The sequence below is a fragment of the Nestor notabilis genome, unplaced genomic scaffold (assembly GCF_000696875.1).
Source record: "Nestor notabilis isolate BGI_N333 unplaced genomic scaffold, ASM69687v1 scaffold34999, whole genome shotgun sequence".
NCBI lineage: Eukaryota > Metazoa > Chordata > Aves > Psittaciformes > Psittacidae > Nestor > Nestor notabilis.
Window position 1 is genome coordinate 19,901 of NW_009943860.1, and position 24,448 is coordinate 44,348.

Sequence of the window (24,448 nt, forward strand, 5' to 3'; positions counted from 1 at the left end):
GGTTTGGTGTTCTGTGGCTTTTTGGTTGTGGTTTTTTTTGTGAAAAGGGATGCTTTTAAAGGAAGGCAGCTTCAGCATTACATTTTTGTTTTGGGTACACTAAATGTAAGCACTTAGACTGATTTCTTCTAGGGCTGCCATGACAATTCAACCTGTAAAGTGCTGTGGACTGGCTGTTACCCCTGCGGTATATACTGAGTTCTTTTTCCTTTCTGAAGAGCAAAGTATGGGTAGCAACCTGTTTTCAGCTGGTGTCTGTGAATCAGTCACCTGAAATAGAAACTCATTTCATGTACTAATAAGAAAAGAACTATGCTGCTGTGCCTGAAATCTATACGGGTGAATGAACTTCCAGCTTTTTTTGTTTTGCTTAAGTGCTGAAGCTCCAAGATGCTGTTTTTTCTAGGGATGCATTTCTCCCTGTTTACACAACACTGATGCCTTTTGGTATGTGTTCTTAAACAGGCCAAAACTGAGTGATGGTTACTCAATGCAAACTGAGCATTTAGTCTGCTGGAGGCTTTTGTATTTTTGGTTTGATTTGGTTTTCTTTTTCCTACTACATTTCAAAGTTATGCTACATCAGGTGACAGCATTGAGAAACACAGGATTTCATCAGTCGTTACATGTCAGATACCTAAAAGAGAAATGGCAGTGTAGGAAACACCCGGGCCCAGTACTGTTTGAGCAGCTCAGTGAACAGTGTGAATTGCCAGGCAATGACTAGAGTCAACCCCGGTTCTTTTCACAGGAATCAAGACTGGCTGGGCATTTAACACAGTCATTTGAGAAGGGGGTCACTTTACATATTGTTACATTTTCTGTTCTGACTTGCTGCTGTTTGCCAATAAACACAACTCTACCATTCTTACTAAGTACCATTCTAAGTAAGTACAAAACTCAGTGTGACTGACTTGCCTTTCTTCTGTCACAGATTTTAAGCAGAAAAATGTTATTGTCTTATTCCAATCTGTATGGAGGTTGATCATTAGGTCTTGAGGTAATGTCAAAGAGAAGTACATTTGTGCAGTAAAGTTAAATTCAGTAAAGGTAAGTAAGGTCAGAGAGACAGAATTTCCAGAAATGGGAGTTGACTGGTGGTGGCTTATAAGATAAAACCCCAATTTAATATTTCTATTGATCATAATGAAGCAAGTGTTCACCACACCCCAAGAAGAAAACAAAATGGGTATTCGAGTGGAAACATTAATGGAAAAAAAAAAAAGCCACGTGAAGCCTTATTAATAAATGAAGCCTATTTTATTACTTCAAGTGTTAATGGTAAAAAAAATTCAGCACAGCTGTTGCATTTAAAAAAGTGAAACTACATTAAGTACTATGTTTCTAGTTCAGTAAACAGATGAACCCGATGTCCTTTAATGACATAATAGTTGAGCATTATACAGTACATCTTATGAAGACCCGTAAATTAAAGAACTACTTTTAAAATTTAGTGATTATAAAAATTCTGCATTCACAGCTTTAGCTTCTTTTTTCTTCCACGACCATCAGGAGTACCATCCATTTTGCGCTTCTGTGCCTGGAAGGTAAGATTTTAATAAGTTATTGTGATACAAAAGGATTGGAAGCAAGCAATGCCTTTCTAGTCAAAGCAGAGGGAGATGATTTACACTCTGGCAGCTTTACAATGCAGTAAGTTACAGTTGATGTAATATGGCAAACATGCGCATCCTCCTCAGGATAGCCATTGTTTTGTATTCTTCCAATTCTGGAAGAGTACGAGTTCTTAGAGGTAAGAAGTGTATAGAAGGAAGTAAGGTTGTTACAAAGCTTCCTGTTTATGAAATGGTATTTCTACGTATCTGCTTAAATATCCTGTAAACAGTTCTAAGAAACTTATTAATCCACCACTCTTAACTTCACTGATTTCTGCACATCTGCAAAGTCAGTTGTGCTTCTAAGTTTTTAATACAGCAGCACTAGATGACAACTAGCTGTGCAACAAATCCAGGCAAGAAATGGGTAAAGAAAGTTGGTATTTCCTTTGTGTATTTAGCAATATTTTCAATTTAGTCAGCCAAGAGAGCAGTTGTGCATACGAGCTGTTTTCCTAAATCTAGCTCTAAAACCCCATTTCATGACCAACCCCATACAAGGAAGGTGATGGCAGAGAGCAGAGCCTGCATTGGAACACTTGGCATTCCAAAAGAAGAAGGAATGGTCTGTACTACCCTAGTGGTAAACACAATTTCCTTAAGGATAAAAATTAATCAAAAGGCCAAATAAATCTCAAGGTTATTTTTTACCAGGGTAAACCTATGCAGTGTACAAAGTCAGTGATCCAAAACATAACAGGTTTATCTGCTCCAAGTCATGCAAGCTACAATTTAAAACTTAAGCTTATTTTCCTTTATTTGACATCCATGACTGTACTAGCTAAACCAGCTCCTACCACTGCCTTAGAAGGTTTTTTGTTGTTTCTACATAACTTTAGACTTGTCTCAGCCACTTGGAAAAGTGCCCTATCTTCAAATGAGCTTTCCACAAAAATGCCTTTTTAAATCTTACCGAAGATGGCTTTGGTCCACGTTTCTTCTTTTCTGCCTTTTCCTTTTCTTCCAGTTCCATGTTTTCTCTTTCAATCAGGGTGATTAAAGTATTGCATCTCCTCTGCAGCTCCTAAATAGCACAACATATTCACTCACTACATTAGGCAGCCACTTACTTAAGGTAGGAATCATAGCACACTATTAGAAATGCCTGTAAGTAGGTTGCTTTTTGCTGTATCTTGGCAGAGTGAAAGGGAATAAAATATTTTGTGCTAGTTACTGACTGGCTTTACAGGAATGGCTTTGATGCAGATGTTTGCTTTTTGAAACATGTTTGTATTTAACTCAAATTCATGTTGATTTTGAAAAACAGTACCTTGGGATTTTTAAACTGCTCTTCCCATAAGATTTTTTAGTTTACTGCATTTGCCATCCACTGCAGTTGTTGGGAAGTCTGTAAGAATGTAATGTATTGTACACGTGGACATGCCTCAGTGTTTCAGAAGCTATTTAATTAGCCTGGTGTGTAACTTGTGTGGTCAAAGGCATTCATAAGCAAAAAGCAGAACAGATTAATACCTACCATTGCAGTTCTGGACTTGAGAAACCAGTCAAATCTGAACTGTGGGGAGTTCCGGATGCACTGTCTTAATTCATCGTAGACATTTTCTTTATCAAATCCTAGCTTGTGAAGCATACAGATTAGAAAACGATCTTCCTCTTCAGTGTAATTCTTCCCTTTATTAGTACCGTAAGATATTCTTAGCTGGTGGAAAGGGGCTTTGTATCTGCCAATCTAAACAAAAAAAGATCATATAAAACTAAGAAATGGCTCAGAATTAGTATGGAACTATTTTATATGAAAGCAATACATCACATGAAAACAGACAAGTGAACATCAGCGAATTAGAGAACTGGCTTTTATGATCTCTGGTGCTAACCACAGGTAAGGAAACTGTGGGTTCTAGACAGTGCATTTACCAACACTGTCTGCACTGGTAAGCAACAGGTAGCTTTGTCTGTAATCATCTGATTAACGGCAGACTTCAGACTTATCACTACATTTGAAAACAGTCACGATCTGCCAATGATCCTTTTTAACATACATCCAGGAATGGTCAAAATCAGAGTAAGAGTAAGAAGGTACACAAGACTGTGGCACATGGTTCAGCTGCATTCTAGTTAGTTGAGTCAGACACTGTTCTTCCCCTGCATTCCCTAGAAGAGAGAACTAACTAGTCATACCTGAAGTGGGAGGGAAATTCTGATACACTGTCTTAATACAAGTCTGTTCATTACCAAACCTGGTTGGTAAAACATAGATCAGAACAAAGCCTTCTCTGCGTGCTATGTCTTCTGTTTTTAAGTGCTCTAGAAGTGTATATATAGCATTTCCAGTTACATGGGTGCAAAAGAAATTCTGCTTCTTCAAAAAGCATGTAGTTTATAAGCAGTTTGACATTATAGCACTATGAACTACTTGTCCTATGATAAAGATGAGTGTTACAAACAACAGGGGAGGCCATACCTGAGGTTATCATCATAGCCTGGACAGCACTTCTAAAGTGTGGAAAAGCTATAGAAATAGAATATGCAAAAGAGGCATATCCCAAGTCTAATGTGTTGTCTTCATTCGTTAGTAACATTGGTTAGACAAAGTCCTGCATCAAACCTCACTGGCACAGGGAAAGAAAGGAAGCAGGAAACACAGCAAAGGTACCTTTGTATCAAGTGCTTTTTTTATGCTGATCCGTCTCTGGATTCTGGCTTCTCCTCTTTCTATCTGAGCCATGATCTTCTCTATGTCTTGGAGTTCATTGCATCTTTCCCAGAACACAGCTAAGAAAAGAACCATTGGTTATCTTTATCAATGCCTCTTAAAAGTTAGGGGGTTTGTACCTTAAAAAAAGATGCTAGCCTGTTAACAGAATTTATGGCTGCATAAAAGCAGGCATGTCTTTACCCAATAAGGAACCTTCCCCTCCTGGTATCATGTGCTGCAGTATTACAAATGCTATTTTGAAGGGGGTAGATACAGGAGTCCTCAGTTTAAATGAGGTGCGATACAGACTAGGAAGTTTTTTGTTAGCCAATCTCCTTCTCAATGAAAAAATGCTTCTTAAAATGGAAACTGATGTAACAGCATTAAGGTTTTTACAGAGAGAAGCAGGAAGGCAACTGAGTGGCCAAAGACAGGAGCAAGTGTTTAAAAAAGACAAAAAGATGCTGAAATAGAAGTTTTTGTTAACGCATTTTTCATCTCTGTAAGCTGCTGTGTACCTTCAGCAATTTAGCCCCAGAACCTCGCAGCTGCACTACAGTAGAAAACACTTCCAAGACATCAGAGGTAGGTAGCCAAATGGCCTAGGTTACAAAGCCCAATGGTCATTATATATTCAGTCACAAAACGCTTACTGTGTCCCACTCTTGATGGGGATGAGGTAATAAAGGGGTAGAGATTCAAGAAAACTACTACTTAGTGCATACAAGGAAAAGTAAAATCTCTCCAGCTGACCATTGTTTGTCTGCATTTCCTTTTGCAAAATTAGCAAGTACTGAAGCCAGCACTATCCAGTCAGAGCAGATTTAGGATACATTAAGGTGGTTAGAGCCGCATTTTAGTACAGCTTTAATCATGCAGTGGTTAAACATGGCAAAATAAGCAGCATTAGATGCGGGCTCTCAGAGAGCTGACTGCTTAACAAGGAAGTTACCTGAATACTCAATGACTTCCTCTGGGGTTTTTCCTTCCACTTCTCGTGCTATATTTTCAATGTCATCACGGCCCCATTTCTCATTAGCTTTGATGAACTGGTTAAAATCTCTCTTATTCCAGTTAGTGAATCCCTTTAGAGCAATCAAAAGGAAACATTGCACAGAAGTTCACAATCTGTCTCGAAAATCAACACATTTCTTTAAACCACCCACTTCTATCATTTCAACAGTATTAAACCTCTGTTTTCTCTGCAGTTTAATGTTAGTAGAAAAACTGTTTTATACTGCAGTCGTAGTCTCTTAACTAACTATGTACTAGTTCTGGATAAGACAGTCTCCACCTGATAAATTAATCCCTCCTCTTCTTTGAAAGAGAACACGGGATCACTTTTTAAGAGGAACAGTCCCTCAAGTGAAACAAGTAGAGTCTATATTGGTTTTGTTTTGTCAAAAAGGCCTACCACATGCCCCACAGATACCATCAGCCATTTTCTGGTCACCCTTCCTCAGAAGGTCTAAAGCCATCTTGTCATGATATTCAGTAGGGACAAAAATAGTATTGCTGAAGTTATCAGCTGCCCAAATAGGCTCAATTTCATATTAGCAGTAACTTCTACAAGCAGCTGGCAGTAAAACCATTCTGCCAGCCATGCTACGGTCTAACCACAGCTTTACTTGATTGCACTGTTTTAATAATGATCTTGTTCTGTAATTCTGCTCCCCCTCCACCAAAACACAATGTGAAAATGCAATACCCAAATAAGGCACAACAGGCATTAACCTCTTTTAAATGATTTAAATGCACATGCTATCAAATTATATTCCTGTTTAGCTCATATCCTCTTTAAGAGGGATGTTCTCCACAACCAGTCATAGTCGAGGAAAACTGACCATTCATCCTGTAGTACTCACTTCCACATGGGAGTGATACTTTGGCATAAGATACATCTTAAATAAAGTGGGACATAGCACCTTCACCCCTGCAGCAAGCCTGCAAGGTCTCACAGCTGAGGAAAGATGTCACAGTCTACTGTCAATGTAAATTTGGGAAGTCAGACTCTGACACTGGGCTAGTTCTTACTCTTCAGGCTTAAAATACACAGGATGTAGATCATAGAATCATACAACGGTTTGGGTTGGAAGGGACCTTAGAGATTATCTAGTTCCAAGCTCCAGTCAGATTCAGTAGAATGCAAATACACTGATTAGGTGCACCATCTTCAAAGGTATCCAGCCCCACAACAAACAATGCTAAACCTCTTGTCAGTCAGAACCAAATTTTGCAGCTCTGTTAACTACAGCACGTGTCAATCAACAACCAAAAAATGTTCCTGTAAAACATACAGCAAACTTAAGCTGATCTCAGTGTCACTGAAGACGCAACCATACCTGGGTTAGAAGCTTCTCTTTTTCTTCTAGTTCTTCATCATTAAGTGGTTCAGCCTCATCAATCTTAAGCTGCTCTTCCTTTTGTGCTTGGGCTGCATTTGGCAGATCAGGATTACGAGGTACCTGAAAGGTTTTGTAAAATTTGATTAACATTTTACAGCTAACTGCCACTTTCCTGTCAATATAACCTCATCATTTGTTCAGTTCAACATTTATTTCATTTGCATTAGTGTGAAAGGCAGGAGAAGTATGTAGTCTATGTAGTCTACTGTTGCAATGTGTGAATTCTGCACTTACCTTGTACCCAATTGTTTTCCTGTAGTAGAGAATCTCTTTTTCCAATAGTTCAAACAGGCGTGGAGGAAAGAACTGGAAGTCCTGTACATTTGGCTGTTTTGGAGGCCGTGGTGCCTGAAATACGTACAAAGTTTATAAGTGACTCGCTTTCACATCCGGACTCTGGTTTGCTTCTAACAATAACAACTGATTATGGGAGGGGAGAGGAGAGAGAAAAGGGGAGAGCAGTTAACCCAACTCACCTTGGGTGCTTTTGGCTCACTGACTCGAAGAGCCTCTCTGAAGTACGCATCCACAGCATAATTGGCTTTTCTTTCTCGTTTCGGTGGTTCAATCCACTCTGTAAAGGCCATCTATAAAAACAAATCCCACCAACCCAAATAATATTAGGACTAAGCCTATGCTGTATTTTAAACAACACTTCTTAAATAAACATGGTTGAATTATACAACTTAATGCTTTCCTCCCAAAGAAATCTAGATGTTACCTTCTGTTTTTCCCTGTAGTCTTCCCCTTCAAAATTATACACGCTGGACTCTGTATCCATTGTGAAATTCCTGAGTGAGCTTTCACCCATCTTTGAAAGTTTTTCATTCATTTCCGCAGTCTTGGAGGGGGGAGAGAAGAACAGTAGTAATTTTGAAAGGTATTTTCATTATAAAACATCTCACGAACTCAACAGCAGAAAAAACAAACACAGACTCATAGAATGGTTTGGGTTGGAAGGGACCTTAAAGACCACCTAGTTTCAACCCCCCTGCCATGGGCAGGGACACCTTCCATTAAACCAGGTTGCTCAAAAGCCCAATATGAAAACCCTCAATAGCAAACCCCCTTCTTCTCTTTGGCTTACGACCAAGCTCTCATCTAGGGACACACTATTCTCACCATCACATTTAAGGTGGGCTTCTGGTTTTTTGAACTTTATCTCACCTTCTTTGCACCTCTTTCCAAAATGTGGTCAATATCTTCATCTGTAATCTCGCTTTCCTTTGAGGCAAACACGTGTGTTGCTCCATGCCTAATCATTTGCAGCATTTCATCCTTGCCAAGTTTATTCAGGTTTTGATCCACCAGTCTTCCTGAAGATAAAAGCATTGGAGGACAGCAACTAAGAAGAGAGTTTACATTACGGAAGGTGCAGTACATGATTTTTCTCCCCCTTGTGTTTTCACTCAGTGAAGGAAATTCCAGATGAAGATTAAAAAAAAAAAAGGGGAGGGGGAGGGGTAAGGAAGCCAAATCTAGCCAGGGAATCACATACATTTGCTTTATAATACATGAATTGTGTTCAACAAACATCATTTTAGGTGTGACGTGTTTTTACAAGTTCCAGATTAAACATTATTGAATTGTTTTTTCAGAAATAAAGTTACTGACTCCAGTCAAATCAACTGCGAAGGTGACACTGCCATCACTTCTCCCCATCTAGGAAAAAAAGGCAAGATACTAATTTCTCCAAAGGAGAAGTTGAGTGCTTAAAATTAAAAGTAAATCTGACTATATCCACTTGTATGGATACCTAATGCATTACTAGGGAGGTAACCAAAAAGTGAGTGAGGGAAAGCCAGCCCCTAGAGTAAAATACATTTTCAAGTGGATCTGGCCTTTGCAACCTGCCTTCGGAGTCCAGCTGAGGCAAAAGCAACATTCCCCCTGATTCTTACCAGCTGATTTCACCACAGTTTCCAAGTTGTGAAAAACAAGAAGAAAGTTACACCATGTATACAAACAATTGGCCTTCATATACTTGCCTTGCTGAATGACTATGGAATCTAGCCGGAGCTTCATTTCTGCACGTTCCACTATTCTTTCTTCCACTGTGTTGTCTGTGATAAACCTGAACACCCGAACAGTCTTTGTCTGGCCAATTCTGTGTGCTCGATCCTAGGCAAAAACCCAAAGTAACAAAAAATTCAGTTCTTGGTTTCCAGCATGACTATATAATCACTCTTTTATTGTATTGGTTTCAACACAGTAATCTACAAAATAGAACAGCACAGGTTAGTTAAAGCTTTATAGATGCATTATTATAGCTTTATAGCACCTTCTTGTCTGCTCTGCAAGTTTTGTGGTGGCTTTTTCAATACTGTCAACAATGAATCTGCCCCTAGATGTCATCCCTAAAAACAGTTTTTGGGGTTTTTTCGGTAAATCACAGAGGGGATAAGCCTGGATGTTCCCGCCCTTATGTAACCTTCTCTAAAATTGAAGTATTTAAGACATGCTCTCTGTACTGACCAAAAGCTGCCTTTCTCAAAATCATTGAGTTGTGCTATATTTAATGAAAAAGACAATGCACTTCCTCACCTGACTGGCAGATCATTAACCACTGTGAGAATTAGTATTCTGAACATACACCTCCAAAGGTAGCTGGAACTATCTCACTTTAGTTTCCAGACGCCAGTTCCACCATTCCTTTCAACTAATTGTTGCTAGCATACTTGAGAACCTACAGCTTAACTGATATAATTAGAAATTTCCAAAATTAGTCATTGAGAAGCCTCATTTGTCAAAAACCACTGGTAGTTTTTAAATAGCTTTACTTTCTTATTTGGTCACTAGTGTTCTTGACATGTCCCAGGTTTGGCAATGCATGCAAATCTACTTCAAAAAAAATTAAAGATGGTTGCTAAAAGGAGCTTGGTTACTTAACACCACAATAAAAGCAGGTTTTGAGAAGTTTAATTCTTTGGCTTTTTTCCAAGGTCTCAGGAAAGACAGTGTAAACACATTTGCCTCCACTCCCCACAGAAGTAAAGCTTTATAGGCTGGAGATTAACATGCTAGCTAGACAGGGTTTTTTTAAACTATCTATTTTTATTTTAAACTAGGCTATTGTCATTAACTACTACTAAGAGCACTGTAGCATATTCCCACTGCATAAAACATTGTATAGCCCAAATGTGACTACAGGTTCCACATGGTGGAAGCTGCACTGGAACTGAAGTTGGTCTTGCAAATACTACTCCTGTGCTAAGGCAGGAGAAATACTGATTTATCTTGGAAACACTACATCACGCCACAGATTTCTAGGGAAGTTCCATGACAAAGAGAAGAAAGAACAAAATTTCTATCATCTGGATTCTTACCATAGCCTGAAGATCTACTTGTGGATTCCAATCTGAATCATACAGAATTACGACATCAGCAGTAGCCAAATTGATTCCAAGTCCTCCTGCCCGTGTACTCAACATGAACACAAATTTTGAGCTACCAGGTTCGTTATATGCATTAATAGATGCCTAAATAAATAAAAGGAACATATCAGTTGAATCAAATGTTTTGCAAGTGCTGGGTTTACTTAAATAAAATACCTAAAATTTTAAATACCTGTCTCTCATCGTGTGGTGTTTGACCATCCAGCCTACAATATTCATAGTTCCGCCACATACAGTAATCTTCCAAGATATCTAGGACTCTGGTCATCTGGCTGAAGATTAAGACTCTTGAACCTGTAAATGTTCCCAGACATTTACAGAATGCAGAATAAGACAGTAACAAATATAAAACCAGCAAGGAATAAAAAGAATGAAACACTGAAGCACTTGCTTTAGATTTAAGATACCCAGAAATAAAGTTGCTCTTAAAGATTTGTCAGTTAACTTACCTGCCAAGAACAACCCCCCAAAAATGTAAATGCACAGTTATTTATGCATATACATACAACCCTTTCCAACCTACTTAAGAGATTTAAGTAAAACACAGAATATTACAAAGGTTTCATTTCCTCCTATATTCTCCTTGTATGATTTGAGAGGTTTTTGTCCTTTGGACTCAAGGTCTAATAATGAACTCTGACAATGATCACTTGACTTAAGACCTGGCCAATTTTAATTGCCACATCTCCGTAAGATGTAGCCTTATAGCAGAAAGAAACCAAGATTTTTAAAGCAGCACAGTATCCACTGAATAATTATATTGCCACAGTGGCTTGAATGATACCTAGATATGCAGTACAGGTGACTTTTTTTATTACCTAAGGCTGGAGCTTGACTTGGTTTTATTTTTCTGCAATGTTTCCCCAGTCACAAACTTTCCTCCACTCCTTTAGGCAAATTATCCCAGTAAGCAGACTCATTAAATAACGAGTAAAATTTGGTCCAGAGTCAAAAACTCTGTGGGGAGTGGGTTTTACAGTAATGCATTCCAGAGCTTTGCCCCTACTAACTACCACATATAACTTTAAAATAACTGAGTGTTCCCCCATGTTTGCATGCCTTAAAGAATTCACTGAAAAAACTCAGGTGCTGCTCAAATTCACATCCACCAAGAAAGACCAACGTTTCACAAAGGATTTGACTTTAACCCTACGAAGGCTTTGAATCTGAAGTGCTACTTCATGGCAAATCAAAGCAGCAGCTAAAGTACTACATCATTATAATTCGAACATTATTATGCTAAGAAAGAAAACCTAGTGCCCAGCTCAATTAATGTTTCTGCAGTCTTAATTTTTAATTAATTTAAAAATTAATTCCAGTCTAAAGGGTGGAAAAAAAAAACCCAAGAAAAAAAAAAAGAATCAGATTACTTCACCATCACAAAAAGCCATAATGGAATATTGATCCAATTATTTATGAAGGCACTTCACAAATTGTTTTTGTATCACCAGCTATTTAAGATACACGCTTGACAAGCTGGTGTCATGCTAGAGATCAACTATAATCCTGACTAAAATGTGCTGGTTTTTGCTCAGTATACTAAAAAACATTAAGCAGCAGTAACTTTCATTTTTATTGTTGAACTAAACAATGACAAGACCCATACCTTGTTCTTTCAACTTCGGGAGCAGTTTGTCCAATACTACCATTTTGCCGCTGTTGGTGACCAAATGCATATCTGTGGTGTAAGGTGGGCCAGGCTCTGCTCCATCAAAGAGATACGGATGGTTGCAACATTTTCGCAGCTGCATGAGGATATTCAGCAGTCTCATTTTGTCCAGCTTCCCAGCAGAATTCAGTATATCTATATCCTTCATTAAGATTCGTGTATACCTAAATCAAAGATAGATAGATATAGATAGAAAAATTTGGGTAACTAAAATGAAGTTGGCCTTTCTTTAAATGATAAGTAACAGTCAAAATCTTGCCCTTATTTCATAAGGTAACTCTCCCTGAGATGCTTGGGTTTGCCATCATTAAAGTGTCACAAGGAAGTATGTATGACTTGGGAGTACAGAAGGAATTAAACCAAGTTCCACATGACAATCAAGCCACAAACAACACATTGCTTCGGAGCCATAACTACAGCACAGTCAAGTATGTAAATTACCATTCTCGCTGCATTTTGCTGAGACCCACGTAAATTTTAACTTCCTTCTTTGGAGGCAAGCTTTTCTCTACATCAGCCTTAATGCGACGTAGAAGGAATGGTCGCAGCACCTGAAAGACATTTTGTCATTAAATGTGTTTTGGAAACTGAAACACTGAACAGGTCAATAGACAAAAGCAGTGCAGATGATACTCTGTCATAAATGCTCAACCATCAGACCTATTACCAGATCATCTAAGAAAGCAAACTACATGGGCAGGTACAGTACATGTACATTCCCACGTACATGTACTTTCTTTGGAAGAGTCAAAGACTAGGCCAAAATAATCTTTAAGATGGTTCTATACCCCTTGATTCTTCTTTAATTTTGCTTGACTAAAATATTTATAATCTCTTCATAGCCAGTATTTCTAATGTAAGCATTTCAGAACTCTTGACAGCTAGAACTATAGACTCTTCTCTCTCCTCCAAAACAATTTCCTTTTGAAGAAACAGATCATCTTCTGAGCTTCACCAACCTGTTCTGACAGTGTACCATAGTTTCTGGGATAAGCTATCTTACACTAATATTCTGTCACAAAAAGCATTAGAAGAATTATTTAGAGTCTAACTTAGGTAAATCTAACACTTCTACAAAAAGCAGACTCACCATATGGAGACGCTCCACCAACTTTTGATCTCCTAGACAGTTGTTCGTATCAAACCATGAATCAAAGTCCTGTATCAACAAAATCATTGGTATATTAGAGGTCTCCTTTCAAGGTGCAATGTCATTACAATGGTGAATAAATAAAACTCAAGTGATTCTCTTACAGAGGCAGTAGAACAAACTATCCTCTTTGGTCTATTTTTATAGAAAGCTCTCTAACACAATGTCTTCCAAAACCAAACCAAACCTTCCACATTATTGGGAGATAGAGGTTGGGGGGGGAGGCGGAAATCAATAACCGAGTCCTTTTCTCTTTACAAAGATTTACTTGTATCACTCCACTGGACAAATTCCATCTGGAATAAGAGTTCTACTGCAGCATTTGATGGAAAATGAACAGAAAAAGCTAAATTTTGGTGTAATGCACCACAAGACTTCCCTTTCTGCAGGTGTTACACTCCCGCTTCATCAAAATTTCACAATTCTGGAAACATTTCTAACATCAATCTAATTGATATTCCCAACTACACGCATGCAGGTCTGTTTTCATACCTAGAAACCCAGCAAAGTTCATTTAATTTGACTAGCAGACATCAAGGCTTACCTCAGATGAGTTAAAGACATCTGGCAAAAGGAAGTTAAGAAGTGCCCAGAGTTCATGTAAGTTGTTCTGCAGTGGAGTTCCAGTTAATAGCAGCCGATTTGTAGTCTTGAATTCCCTCACAATTTCTGATAACTGAAGGACATTGAGACATGAGCAAATATACAAATATTACTAGTCCCACCACCCCCCCCACTAACCTACACAAAACTCTCCCAGTGAAAGTATAAATTACCTTTGATTTTTCATTTTTAATCCTGTGGGCTTCATCTATAACTAGGTATCTCCAGTTGAATTTTTTGAATACTGATTTCTCTTTGATAAGCATTTCATATGATGTTACACAGACATCCCATTCTCCGGGCAGCAACACATCTCTGACAAAGGCAGCCTAGACAAGAAGGTGACAGTTAGTTACTGAGGCTCTGTCAAATCTAAAGCAAAAAGAACACAGTAACACTTAAAATTTTAACACAGTGCTGCTGCTAGATTTGAAAGAATAAAATTAATTATAAATTTATATTATAAAATTGTAGGCAATATAACATCCAAGCATTGTAAAGCTTGACAATTTTGTCAGTGCTGAAGCTGCTAAAACCCTTGGAGCAGAGCAGAGAAGGGATTTCTCTAACTTCTGGCTTGGAAACTGCAGATGAATACCTACATGCACAAGGTTTTCAATAGCTGAACTATAAGATCATAACTCAAAATTAATTTTCTGTAGGTTTGCTTTATTGGTGTTTTTTAAGTTTGAAGTTTAGAAAACAGTAGTTTTGAATACAAAAAATAATCCCAAGCAGAGCTTTATCATCTGGCTAACCGAACGATTTCTAAAAGGCTGACATCCAAGGTTAAAAGCAGACCACAGTAATGAGCCACAATTCAAAATAGAGAGATGTATAAATGTCAAGAATTTAACTCATATAAGCAAGAGAGATACTGAAGAAAGAACAAGAACTTCTGGATTAAAAAAAAATGCCCAAAAAATAAATCACAAGATATCAGACCTGCATCAATGACCTCCGAAACTATTAAAAGTTTCATCAATATTTTTGTAATTTCTAACCTATCAAACTCTGAAAATAGAGCTAGAGGCCCTCAGAATAAAAATAAAAAAAAATATAAAAAAGTGCTGACAGAAGCAGCAGTTTAATCGCACCAGTCATAACTCCTGCACAGATAAATGGCCAACTCCAGTTGACAAATCCACAGATGCACCATCATATCCTACAGTTTTTGTTTTCTTTGCTAAGAATAAAATAAAATAGCAGACAAGAACTGATACTGAAGTAACAAAAAGAGAATAATTGAAATGGTAAGACTCAAGAGGCTGAACAGTATTTTCTCTTTTAATTGTAAATGCTCCATCCCTGGTGGTGTTCCAAGGCCAGGTTGGATGGAGTCCTGGGTGACACGGTTCAGTGTGTGGTGTCCCTGCCCATGGCAGGGCGGTTGAAGTAGATGATCTTAAGGTCCTTTCCAACCCTAACTATTCTGTGATTCTATGAAAAAGGTCCATTTGGATATCACTTTCACCAATCAACCCACCTTGCCCCCTCCAACATCAAGCTGACAACTGTAAGTGACAGACGCCAAAATCCTCTGAAGAGCTGCTGTTACAGCCAATACAGTGCACTGGACTATGTTGAGCAGGAATTACTTTTTTTACAGATCTACATATTCACACAAATGATCACACTTTACATCAAACACACTTATTTTCCTACTTTAAGATTTATCAGGTTTTTCTTGGTCTACACTCTGTATTGCCTTCACAAAAAGAGAGGATCTCTGGACAAGAAATTGAGTGTAAAGTGATGAAGCAATAGCTGAGCAACGTAGGTGTGAAATCTAAGCTGGTTATATTTTAAACAGGTAGCACTTGTGGGTCTTACTGTTTAACCACTACAAATCCAAGTAACATCCTTCCCCATGAATGGAAGGTAAGGGACAGTGAGATCACATGCTGGACTTGACTTACACAAGAAAAACAACCGCATCAAAACTTACTCGCTGGTCTTTGTCACCTATCAAACAAACTGCTCGAAGCGTAGGGACCCATCTCTTGAATTCATTCATCCAGTTATGTAGAGTAGACTTAGGAACTAACACCATGTGAGGACCAGGAATATTTCTGTAGTGTTTCATATACCCAAGAAGAGAAATTGTCTGCAGCGTCTTCCCCAGACCCTGTAAGAGACGTTAACGTGTCAGAAAAAAAGCACCTCTCAGGAAACACCTTTAAAAAACCCAAGAGTGAGCTCTGAGTAGAACATTTTGATGTCACAGAAGACATCAAAATCTTGCTTAGGAAAAGCCTGTATGGCTTCCCACATTTAAGAAAGTAATACAAGTAACACTTTCAGACCTTGGACTATAAAGTTAGAATTTTGCCTTACCTTTCAAATAAGGCACATTCTTAAAGTACAAGAAAATGTTTCATAACATTCTGTTTCACAGACTAGGGTGTACTCAGGTTATTTATTTAGAGGTCAATGGACTTTAAAACTGGATGTATGCATTCTCTTAAACTGGAAAAGAACTCTGTAACGAGGCTTTTACAGGCCATGACATGTGGGTTCTTGTGAGAAGAAAGCCACACATAAATGTAAACAGCTGCATATGTCAAAGAAGAACACAAATACTGAGCTTCTTTAGAAGTACTCTTTTAAGCGTTCTGTTCTTTACTCCACATAAATGTTTAAAATCTTCTTCAGCATGTAATTTTAATTAAAACAAAACTGAGGAAGACAGGCAAAACCCAGATGATTCGTATCATTTAAGTAAGTCAAAAAGATTATAAATCAAACACATGGGATTAAAAAAACCCCAACAAATAAAACCAAACCAAACAAAAACCATCAGTGCAGGTTATTTTTGCTTCTAAAATTTAATCCTTTGTCTGCAAAATAACCACATTCCACCTGGTGTAAGATGTGGAAAAGTGTTTACAAGCTGCATGAAAGGCATTAACAAGTTCAAAAGGATTAATACTCAAGAATGAATCCAAACATATCTAATAGTAAATAGTTAGAGCCTCAGCACAAGATGGATTTTGGAATACCACAAATCCATGGACTTATAAAATGTTTCCCAGTTGTTTTTGTTAAAACAGGCCTGCTCCACTTATAACTGTACTCAGAAAAAAACCCATTAAAATAAATCCTCTATTGACAAGCACATATGTTGAAGAAAATCCTTGATATATTTCAGAATTAAACGTTACTAAATGATAATTTGAATTAATTTGTCTCTTAATTTATCTTGAAGACGTTTTATTACACAGAAAAAAATTACCAGAAGGTATGAGAAATGTAGTATACTGAAATATAACTAAATTTTTGTTATTCCTTACCTGCTCCTTATGAAAAACAGATACAAGCAAAATGACTGAGAGGACAAAAACGTGTCTGCCTGTCAAACTACTACTACTACTACTACTACTGCATTCATCCTTTGTCTTACAGGGAAGAACAGAAACAGAAGCAAAAGCTACTGTGGTCAGTGCTGACTGAAATGGTCATGGTGTGCCCATTGCTACATCTGTCTTAGCATAATTTTTCCCAGTGGTGCAGCTCTTGCTGCTGGGATCAGCCCATACAGCACACTCCTATCCTGCTATCTGCATTTAACCCCAATAACAACAGGAAGTGTTCCCACATTTGTTGCTCTTTTCATACATACACTCTCTTCACAAGGGCAGCTTGAGAATACCATAACAAAATAGCTGCAATTTAGAGAAAATAAATAGAGGACAGGTCATTCTATAGAATAACTCCACTGAATTTTACTTTCCTAAAGGCTGACAGGTTCCCTTTGTACACGCCTATTTCTAAAACTGCCTGCGCCATTTATTTAAATTAGGATACCTGCGACACTTTTAACATTAGTGACTTAAAACGTACTAGAAAAATAAGATTTGGCACATTATATATGGCATTTGGTGCTATTAAAAAAACCCATATATAAATACTGCTGAACAAAAATTGTGTTGTATTGCATGTGTTCACCAAAAGTTCCCAGAAACATGGGCTATGCACATACCATTTCATCTGCCAGGATACCATTGATGCCATTTTCATACAAAGAGATGAGCCAGTTCAATCCTCGGACCTGATAATCACGCAGCTTTCCCCACTTAACATCTAAAAGACATGGAAGATTAGACTAAAAGATCTGTAAAAACTTACCAAAGAATGCCACCATCCCTTGCCTGCCAGTTGACATCGATTATCTAAGCTACAGAACAAAATCTAATCAATTTAATGCAGTAAATCTCAAAACAATGCAGACTGGAGATGAAAACATGTTACTTTTGTTTCTGCAAACTGCTCCAACAGCTTTGTTTTCTGCAAGAACACAAAATACATAGGAATTCTAGCTCTATCACCACCCCCCAAAACAGAACAGTCAAACGACAGAACAATACTGAATTCTGTTAAAGGAACTGGAAGCTGTTAGGTACTTTCAATTGTATCAGAAAATATAAAAATATATAAAAATTGTATGATGACAGACTTAAAACCAGCTCCCTCTTCCCCAGCAACTCAAGCATAGCAGCTGGATTTCTAAAGGACAAGAGTCACTGGACCATCTTTCCCGCCTCACTGAAAATAAGCAGTCCCTCACTAATACGTTTTATCCCATCAGACCGGTGCTGGATTTTTTTTCCTCTTTCTCCTGACGGCCAGAATTGATTCACTGTCCTTGGGAAGGATGAAAATAACGTCATTTTAAAATAACATTGTGAAGGAAAAGAAGAGGAGAGGGGGAGACCACAACCAAACACACATACAGAAAGACCCAAAACCAACCAAAAAAACAAACAAAAGAAGAAGAAACACACATGATGGAGATTCTTCAAATCGAGTGCAGACATTAGTTGCCTTGGAGCTTTCTGTTAACAGCTCCTCGTCTTCTTCCTGCTCTGTTCTACGATGGCGGTAGCTGAAAAACAGCAAAGGAAGAAGTGAATTTCTGGCTAAACTAAAAAGATGTGAAGCTGTTCCAAAATTAAATCTAATCACTGTAGTATGGAATGCAAACACCCAAAGAAGCTTCTAGCAAGATTCTTCAGAAGAACTTGTTTAGCTGATCAACTGAAATGCTTCTTATAACTCTTCAGAGCCACAAGCTTCTTAATAAGATAATATGCCCATGTTGTTAGCAGGCTCAAATATTACAGCAAAGTGACCGGAAAGGGATAAACTGTGTGCATCAGTACTGGCCTTTAACTAGAAGACAGGGAACAACACAGTATTTAAGAGTTCTGGAACATCTGCCAAACACTAGATATACTACAGTCCTTCAAGCAAGAATGAAGGCAATCCAAATTTCTACACCTCTGATTTTCAAGCTGCCTGTAAGATGTTGTATACTGTTGTTGTCCATGGACTATCACAACTTAGAGCCATGAATGCTCTACTTTTCTGCCCCACTTTTCTTCATGCTGGAATACTTTAAGTCATGATAGTGTTTTACCACCAACACAAAATTATTGTAACTCCTAGAATTCCTAAACAACCCTCAAGTTGTAGGTGGGTAGTTGAAAAAGACCACAATTATACAGTATAAAGCACACAACGAAATAGCACAAAAGACTAGCAAGTTTAACTTACACTTCTAAAGTACAATAAAATCCATAATCACAGTACAAGCTGGCCTACATGTCATTACTCACTCGCCAACTGATAGTAAATTCTGTTTCTCATCCTTCTTTATTCGTGGACGTCCAGGCTTCATTTTCAAAGGTGAAGTTGGAGTTTTCTGAGCAGCAGGCTGAATGAAATGAGCAAACAGCTCAGTCTGCTTCAACAGATATTCAAATCTGTTTGCTCTGTCTGTTTGCTGTTGACAGGAAAAATTAAGTGGAACAAGTGAGACAATACAGTATGTATTCATTCAAAAGAAAAAGCTAACATACTTTTTAAACAATATAGATTCACATTTCTTTATATGCATAGCTACAATAACAAAGAAGAGATGATTAATATCAACAATCTAATGATGACAGATTCAATATTCTTTTAGTGGATCAACAATAGCATCTGCTGCCTAATAAGATCAAGGTTGCAAGACAGACCTGTACTAAGACTGAAATTTGACTTTGGCACAAAGATTGCATGAATGTCACTAGACAAGGCCAGCATCCTCTTAACAACCTTCTCCTATCAAAAATGATAGTGCCACTCCTAGAAATTTAACCCCACACAGCATGCACAGGATTCTTCAATGAACTTGTTCATCTTGCCAACCTGGCAACAGCTATTTTCTACCGCATTCGTTTCCTGCCCGCTCAGTGAGATACACCACCTCACTGTGCCGTCAGATAAGTGAAAGAGCTAGAAGCCAGAACAACTATTCCAGCAGCAGAGCCCTTTTAGATATGCTCAACCTAACATGTCAGACTCCCCCCTTTGATACGGGCTGCTGTTTCTGTTGTGCAAAAAAAGATTACAGGAGACAACATTAGTATCTAAAAAGTTCAGTTCCTTTGAGACAGGCTCCATTTGGAATCAACACACCTTCCCCAAGGCCGCATCAAAACTTTGCACGGACAGTCAAGACAGCATACAGCTCCAAAGTTAACAGCAACCACTCTGACCTTCTGCCAGCTGCCACAACATAACCTGGTATTTAGCAACTTGCACAGCTACAGGAAGTCAGTTTTCTTAGTCAAAAGGAACATATGTTCCAGGCTTCTGCAAGACCAATGCCAGCTCTGTGGTGCTCTCCTCTTGAAAGCAAGCAGTTCCTGCACTATGTATACAACAGGAAAACAGGGGGTTAAAGAGACAAAGAAAGAGATCCTACCACTGAAGAGTCAGACTCACTCTAAGCACAGCTTAAGCTTGACTGACACAGCTGCAATCCACATCAACTGAAATAAAGTTTTCCTGTCTATTCCTCATAGTTTTGAGGGAGTTTTTTTTGTTTGCTTCACAACAGTTTCTGAACTGCTTTTAAACAGTTTTTAAGCTAGGAAAGATCTTACTCCTATCCAAATTGCTGACACTTATTGTTAAGTACTTGTACTTGCTTCACCAGCTGTGCAAAAGAGAAGAGATACAGACGGCACTGCAGATGTTTCCTCAGTCTAAAATTTTAGTAAGGAATTTTCTGCAAGTTTTGGCACTGCACACACATCCCCATGACTCAATTTCATTGCACTTAAGGATATTTCTGTAAGAGACTAACGAACATAGTGTGTATCTTCTAGATAGGACACAAACAAGAACAGGCTGCACTCAGCAACCTGAGCCATCCTACCAACAAAGAAACTTTTCCCATTTTCTTTTCCAGTGCATCCTCTGACTATTGTGATGGTAAAACACAACCCTCCTTGTAACTGTGCCTGTCTAGAAACTACAAGAGACAACTCCAAGTTCGCTTTCTTCAGTTTGCCAGGAACTAGCACAACGAAATTAGCAGAAGATGACTGGGTTATTTTCAATGGCAAGAAGAAACAGCACAGGAAGCAGCAAATTACAACAATCAGTTTCACTTTCCCATGAAGAAATTCCACACACAGCCACAGACACCGGAATTACAAACAGGAAGAAAGGAAAACAGGGAGAACCAGAGAAAGAAAACGCAATGCACTGGTGAGGAGCAGATGGCTTCCCCTCTTACATTCAGGGTATTATGAGCACTAAAAAATAAGGAAAACAGTAAGTTTTCTCCTGTCTAACCTGCAAAGCATAGGATCGCTCATCTGCCAAAGCTCAAGGACTCTAAAGCGTCATAAAAACCAAATTAATTTCAGAAAAAGCTAACAAAATCTCTCTCAATTCAAACAAAGTTAAAGGGCTGAAAAGTTGGCCAAGGCTTACAGTCAGCACTTGTCCTAAACAGCAAACTTTTCCTCAGCCTCCTGTGACTACCGAAAGCTAACTTTTTTTACTTTGTCCCATAAACTACACTGTTTGAAAGAACCTCTGTATTTTGAAGTCCTCCTACAGTTGTAATGAAGTGCATTACAACTGAAATGAACATGGTGCCTAGTGAAGGCCCTGTGTCAAACCTTTGTTTTTACTGCTCAACCACCAGGTAGAAATCAATACACTTTTTGTACAAAGGACTGCTACTCTTGCAGTTCAGAAATAAGTTTGGAATTGTTTTCCTGTATTCAACAGTGATATAAGAGAGGTCCTAGACTGCAGCTGATTCCATACATTAAGGATGTAAAGCAGCAGTTATTCAAATGCTTATGAATGCTTCCTACATGATCTTTCTATTTCTGACAGAGAAAATGAATAACTAGCTCTTCATAATCCCCCTTGAGTACAGGAAGGACAACTCCACAGATAACTTCAAAAGCAACTTGACAACTTCTTAATGCATTCTTCCCCTAAGACATTTGAATATTTACCACTATATCGTTCTTCTAGATCTAGAGCACCTCAAAGGTGTTAGAACTGTGCTTCCTAGAAACAGCAAAAGTACTTCCTAGAAATGGCAAAAGATGCTAACAGTTATTCCCACAAATTACTGCAAGGAAATGGAAAAGGAGCAGAAGACCAGTGAAGAAAAATGCTAAAATGGAGAAGGGTCTGAGGGGTTTTTTTGGGATTTATTTTTTTTTTGTTTCAAGTTCAATATTTTTAATAACTAGACAAAGTTTTAGAAAGCCAGTTAAGATATTTCACACAAGTAAAAAACTCAGTCTGTTTAAAGCAACTGCGTAAGCACTGGATAGCTGCACACAGTCGCAAATATCACATACCATTTTCTCTTCATATGTAGGATCTGCTTCCTGGATTTCTTTTTGTTTTCCTGGTGATGCATCATCAAAAGATTCCTGAGATGAAAAAGAATTAGAAAAAAATTATTTTCTGAACAAGGAAAGATACCCATGTAAAGGAGGATAAGCTTGTTTCAAATTACTATCTATCCACATCAGATGGCACAGCCATCTTTTATCGCTTTGATTTAGTCAGCTTTCTATTACTTACTGTAAAATTACCTGGAGGTGGATCAAAGATCCCTGCCACAGGGTGAGGGACAGAGCTATATCTCTGTAATCTGATTTAGCTCCATCATTAAAGCATCACATCAATGTGAAAGAGAGACAGCTGTGGTCCAGGAGCTCAGCATGGTGCTTCTCGGGTGCTGAGCCAAAACCCTCCTAAAGCTGGCTCTGAGAGTACTGCCAAAGAACTAGCTCTGGTCCCGATGCAAAAGTAGTTTCAAGGTTGTTTTATTTCTTTTTCCAGAGTACCCCAATCCTTCACTATTCCGTATCAAGGGAACAAGTCTAAATAAGAATCTGGACCACAGTTTTGTCCTGGAAGCAGAGTAGGAATTCAGAAAAACTGTCTTTTCCCCTTATTTAGTTTATTAAATCAAATAATTGTTATTACCAATGGTACCACTACTAAAAGAAAAACAAGCTCTGTGTGTGTGTGTGTGAATCCTCCCTCATCCTCTTCCTGCCAGCTCTTTCACATACTGCCTTCAGTTATTCTTTCAGATCAGGGCTCTTTTATCCTGTTATTAGGTTAACTCTTTCCCCTCCATCTCCCACAAGTAATTTCATCTCCTGTTCCTAAAACCAAAACAATAGGACCATACTTCCCTCATAAACCACGCTAAGGCAGTATATTACAAAATAATTCTTGAAAGGGTGAGAAAAGGAAACAAACCAGATGCCTTCAAAATCATTATTAACCATCTGTTTAATTGAGCCAAGTAAGAATTGAGCTAAACTCAATCTTTACTAGCCAACATAGAACAAAGGAACAGGAAAGTCAGAAACAACACGAAACAAAGGCAAGCAAAACATGGGATGTTTGTGGGCAGGTGTTTCCTCACAAAACTCTGGCAGGTAAGAAGGTGTGTGGAAACAGAAGAATCCCAACACAAATGTTTCATTCACCAGCCAAAATACGAGGAACTGAGCAAAAAAAGCGACGGCTACAGATCTTCTAAACTCATGCCCACATCTTCTTACTCATCTCCCGCTGGGTTTAGCCTGCACCCACACACTAGTGAACACAGTCGAGGGACCATTTGAACCCCTGTACGAAATCCACGTTTCTCCTGAAATGCCAAGCACGTGAAACGCAGCAACGCAGCAGTGCACCATCTGATCTCCTCATGTGCAATAAATATAACAAAACCTTGCAATTTAGCTGGAGAGTAAGAAAGGCAAGCAGTCTTTTGGATGATCAGGACTATCAGGAAGCTATCTAAAATGAAACTGCAAGGTAATCCCTTCCCAGTGAGAAAAGGAACCAACTTGGCCAGCACGGAGATAGCCCTTGTACACGGGCACCTGAAGAGCAGACAGGACTCTCACAGCCTCCGCGTGCTAAGCCCCAGTCTGGAATTGCCCTATTTCTGCAGGTTCGAGCAGGACTTATTACCCACAGTGCTTTGGCTACTTGCTCACCCGAAAAATATGGCATTTACAAATTTATTTAGATCAAGTAGGCTGGCCTGTACAGCATGACTCAGAGTACAAAACACCCTGTGCCGAGAGCAGGACCGACCAGTTTCCTCCTATCATTAAAGAAACAATGCCGCGATAAAATTAGCATCTCCAGGCAATCTCCACTCAAACCCCTTGAAATTTCTGGAATAAGCACCTGTTGCCAAAACAAGCACTTCAACAACCCCTCTGCCCCCTGAAAAAGTTTTGAAGCACTTCAGCCCGACAGAACACGCTACTGCTTTTTAAGATACGGACTTGCTCGCTGAAGCAGGAAGCACAAACGAAGGGAAAGGCTTCTCGGGGAGGAAGGAGAGGACAGGAAAGCTACTTGCAAGAAGCTGTAGCGAACCTAGTGAGATGTGTGCGGGGGGGTGGGGGACGGGACGGATGGCGAACCCGCTCCCGACCGGCAGGACGCGAGAGGGGGCTTACCCCTGTCCTCCCCTGACCCCGCAAATACAGGCAGGGACCTGGCGCGAGGCCTGCCTTCCCCTTGTCTCCGCGGCAGCGGCCCGGCGGAGGAACACTGCGCCCGGGACCCGTGCGCGGTGGTCGGCGGCGAGGAGAAGCGGCGAAGTGGA

At 38.9% G+C, this 24,448-nt stretch overlaps 1 protein-coding gene across 1 annotated transcript; it reads right to left on the minus strand.

The window, feature by feature from the left end:
• Positions 1-1,241: 1,241 nt before the first annotated feature.
• On the minus strand, positions 1,242-22,232 carry SMARCA5 (SWI/SNF related, matrix associated, actin dependent regulator of chromatin, subfamily a, member 5; the record flags this gene model as incomplete). The annotated part of the gene is made up of 23 exons (XM_010022124.1): positions 1,242-1,540; positions 2,530-2,640; positions 3,094-3,306; positions 4,231-4,349; positions 5,225-5,357; positions 6,615-6,737; positions 6,912-7,025; positions 7,154-7,264; positions 7,399-7,518; positions 7,845-7,993; positions 8,666-8,798; positions 10,004-10,156; positions 10,245-10,366; positions 11,679-11,905; positions 12,183-12,292; positions 12,832-12,900; positions 13,436-13,567; positions 13,668-13,823; positions 15,443-15,622; positions 17,477-17,577; positions 18,279-18,379; positions 19,113-19,279; positions 22,158-22,232. Coding segments are annotated over 23 exons (2,985 nt in total), but the record flags the coding sequence as incomplete, so codon positions are not given.
• Positions 22,233-24,448: the final 2,216 nt, after the last annotated feature.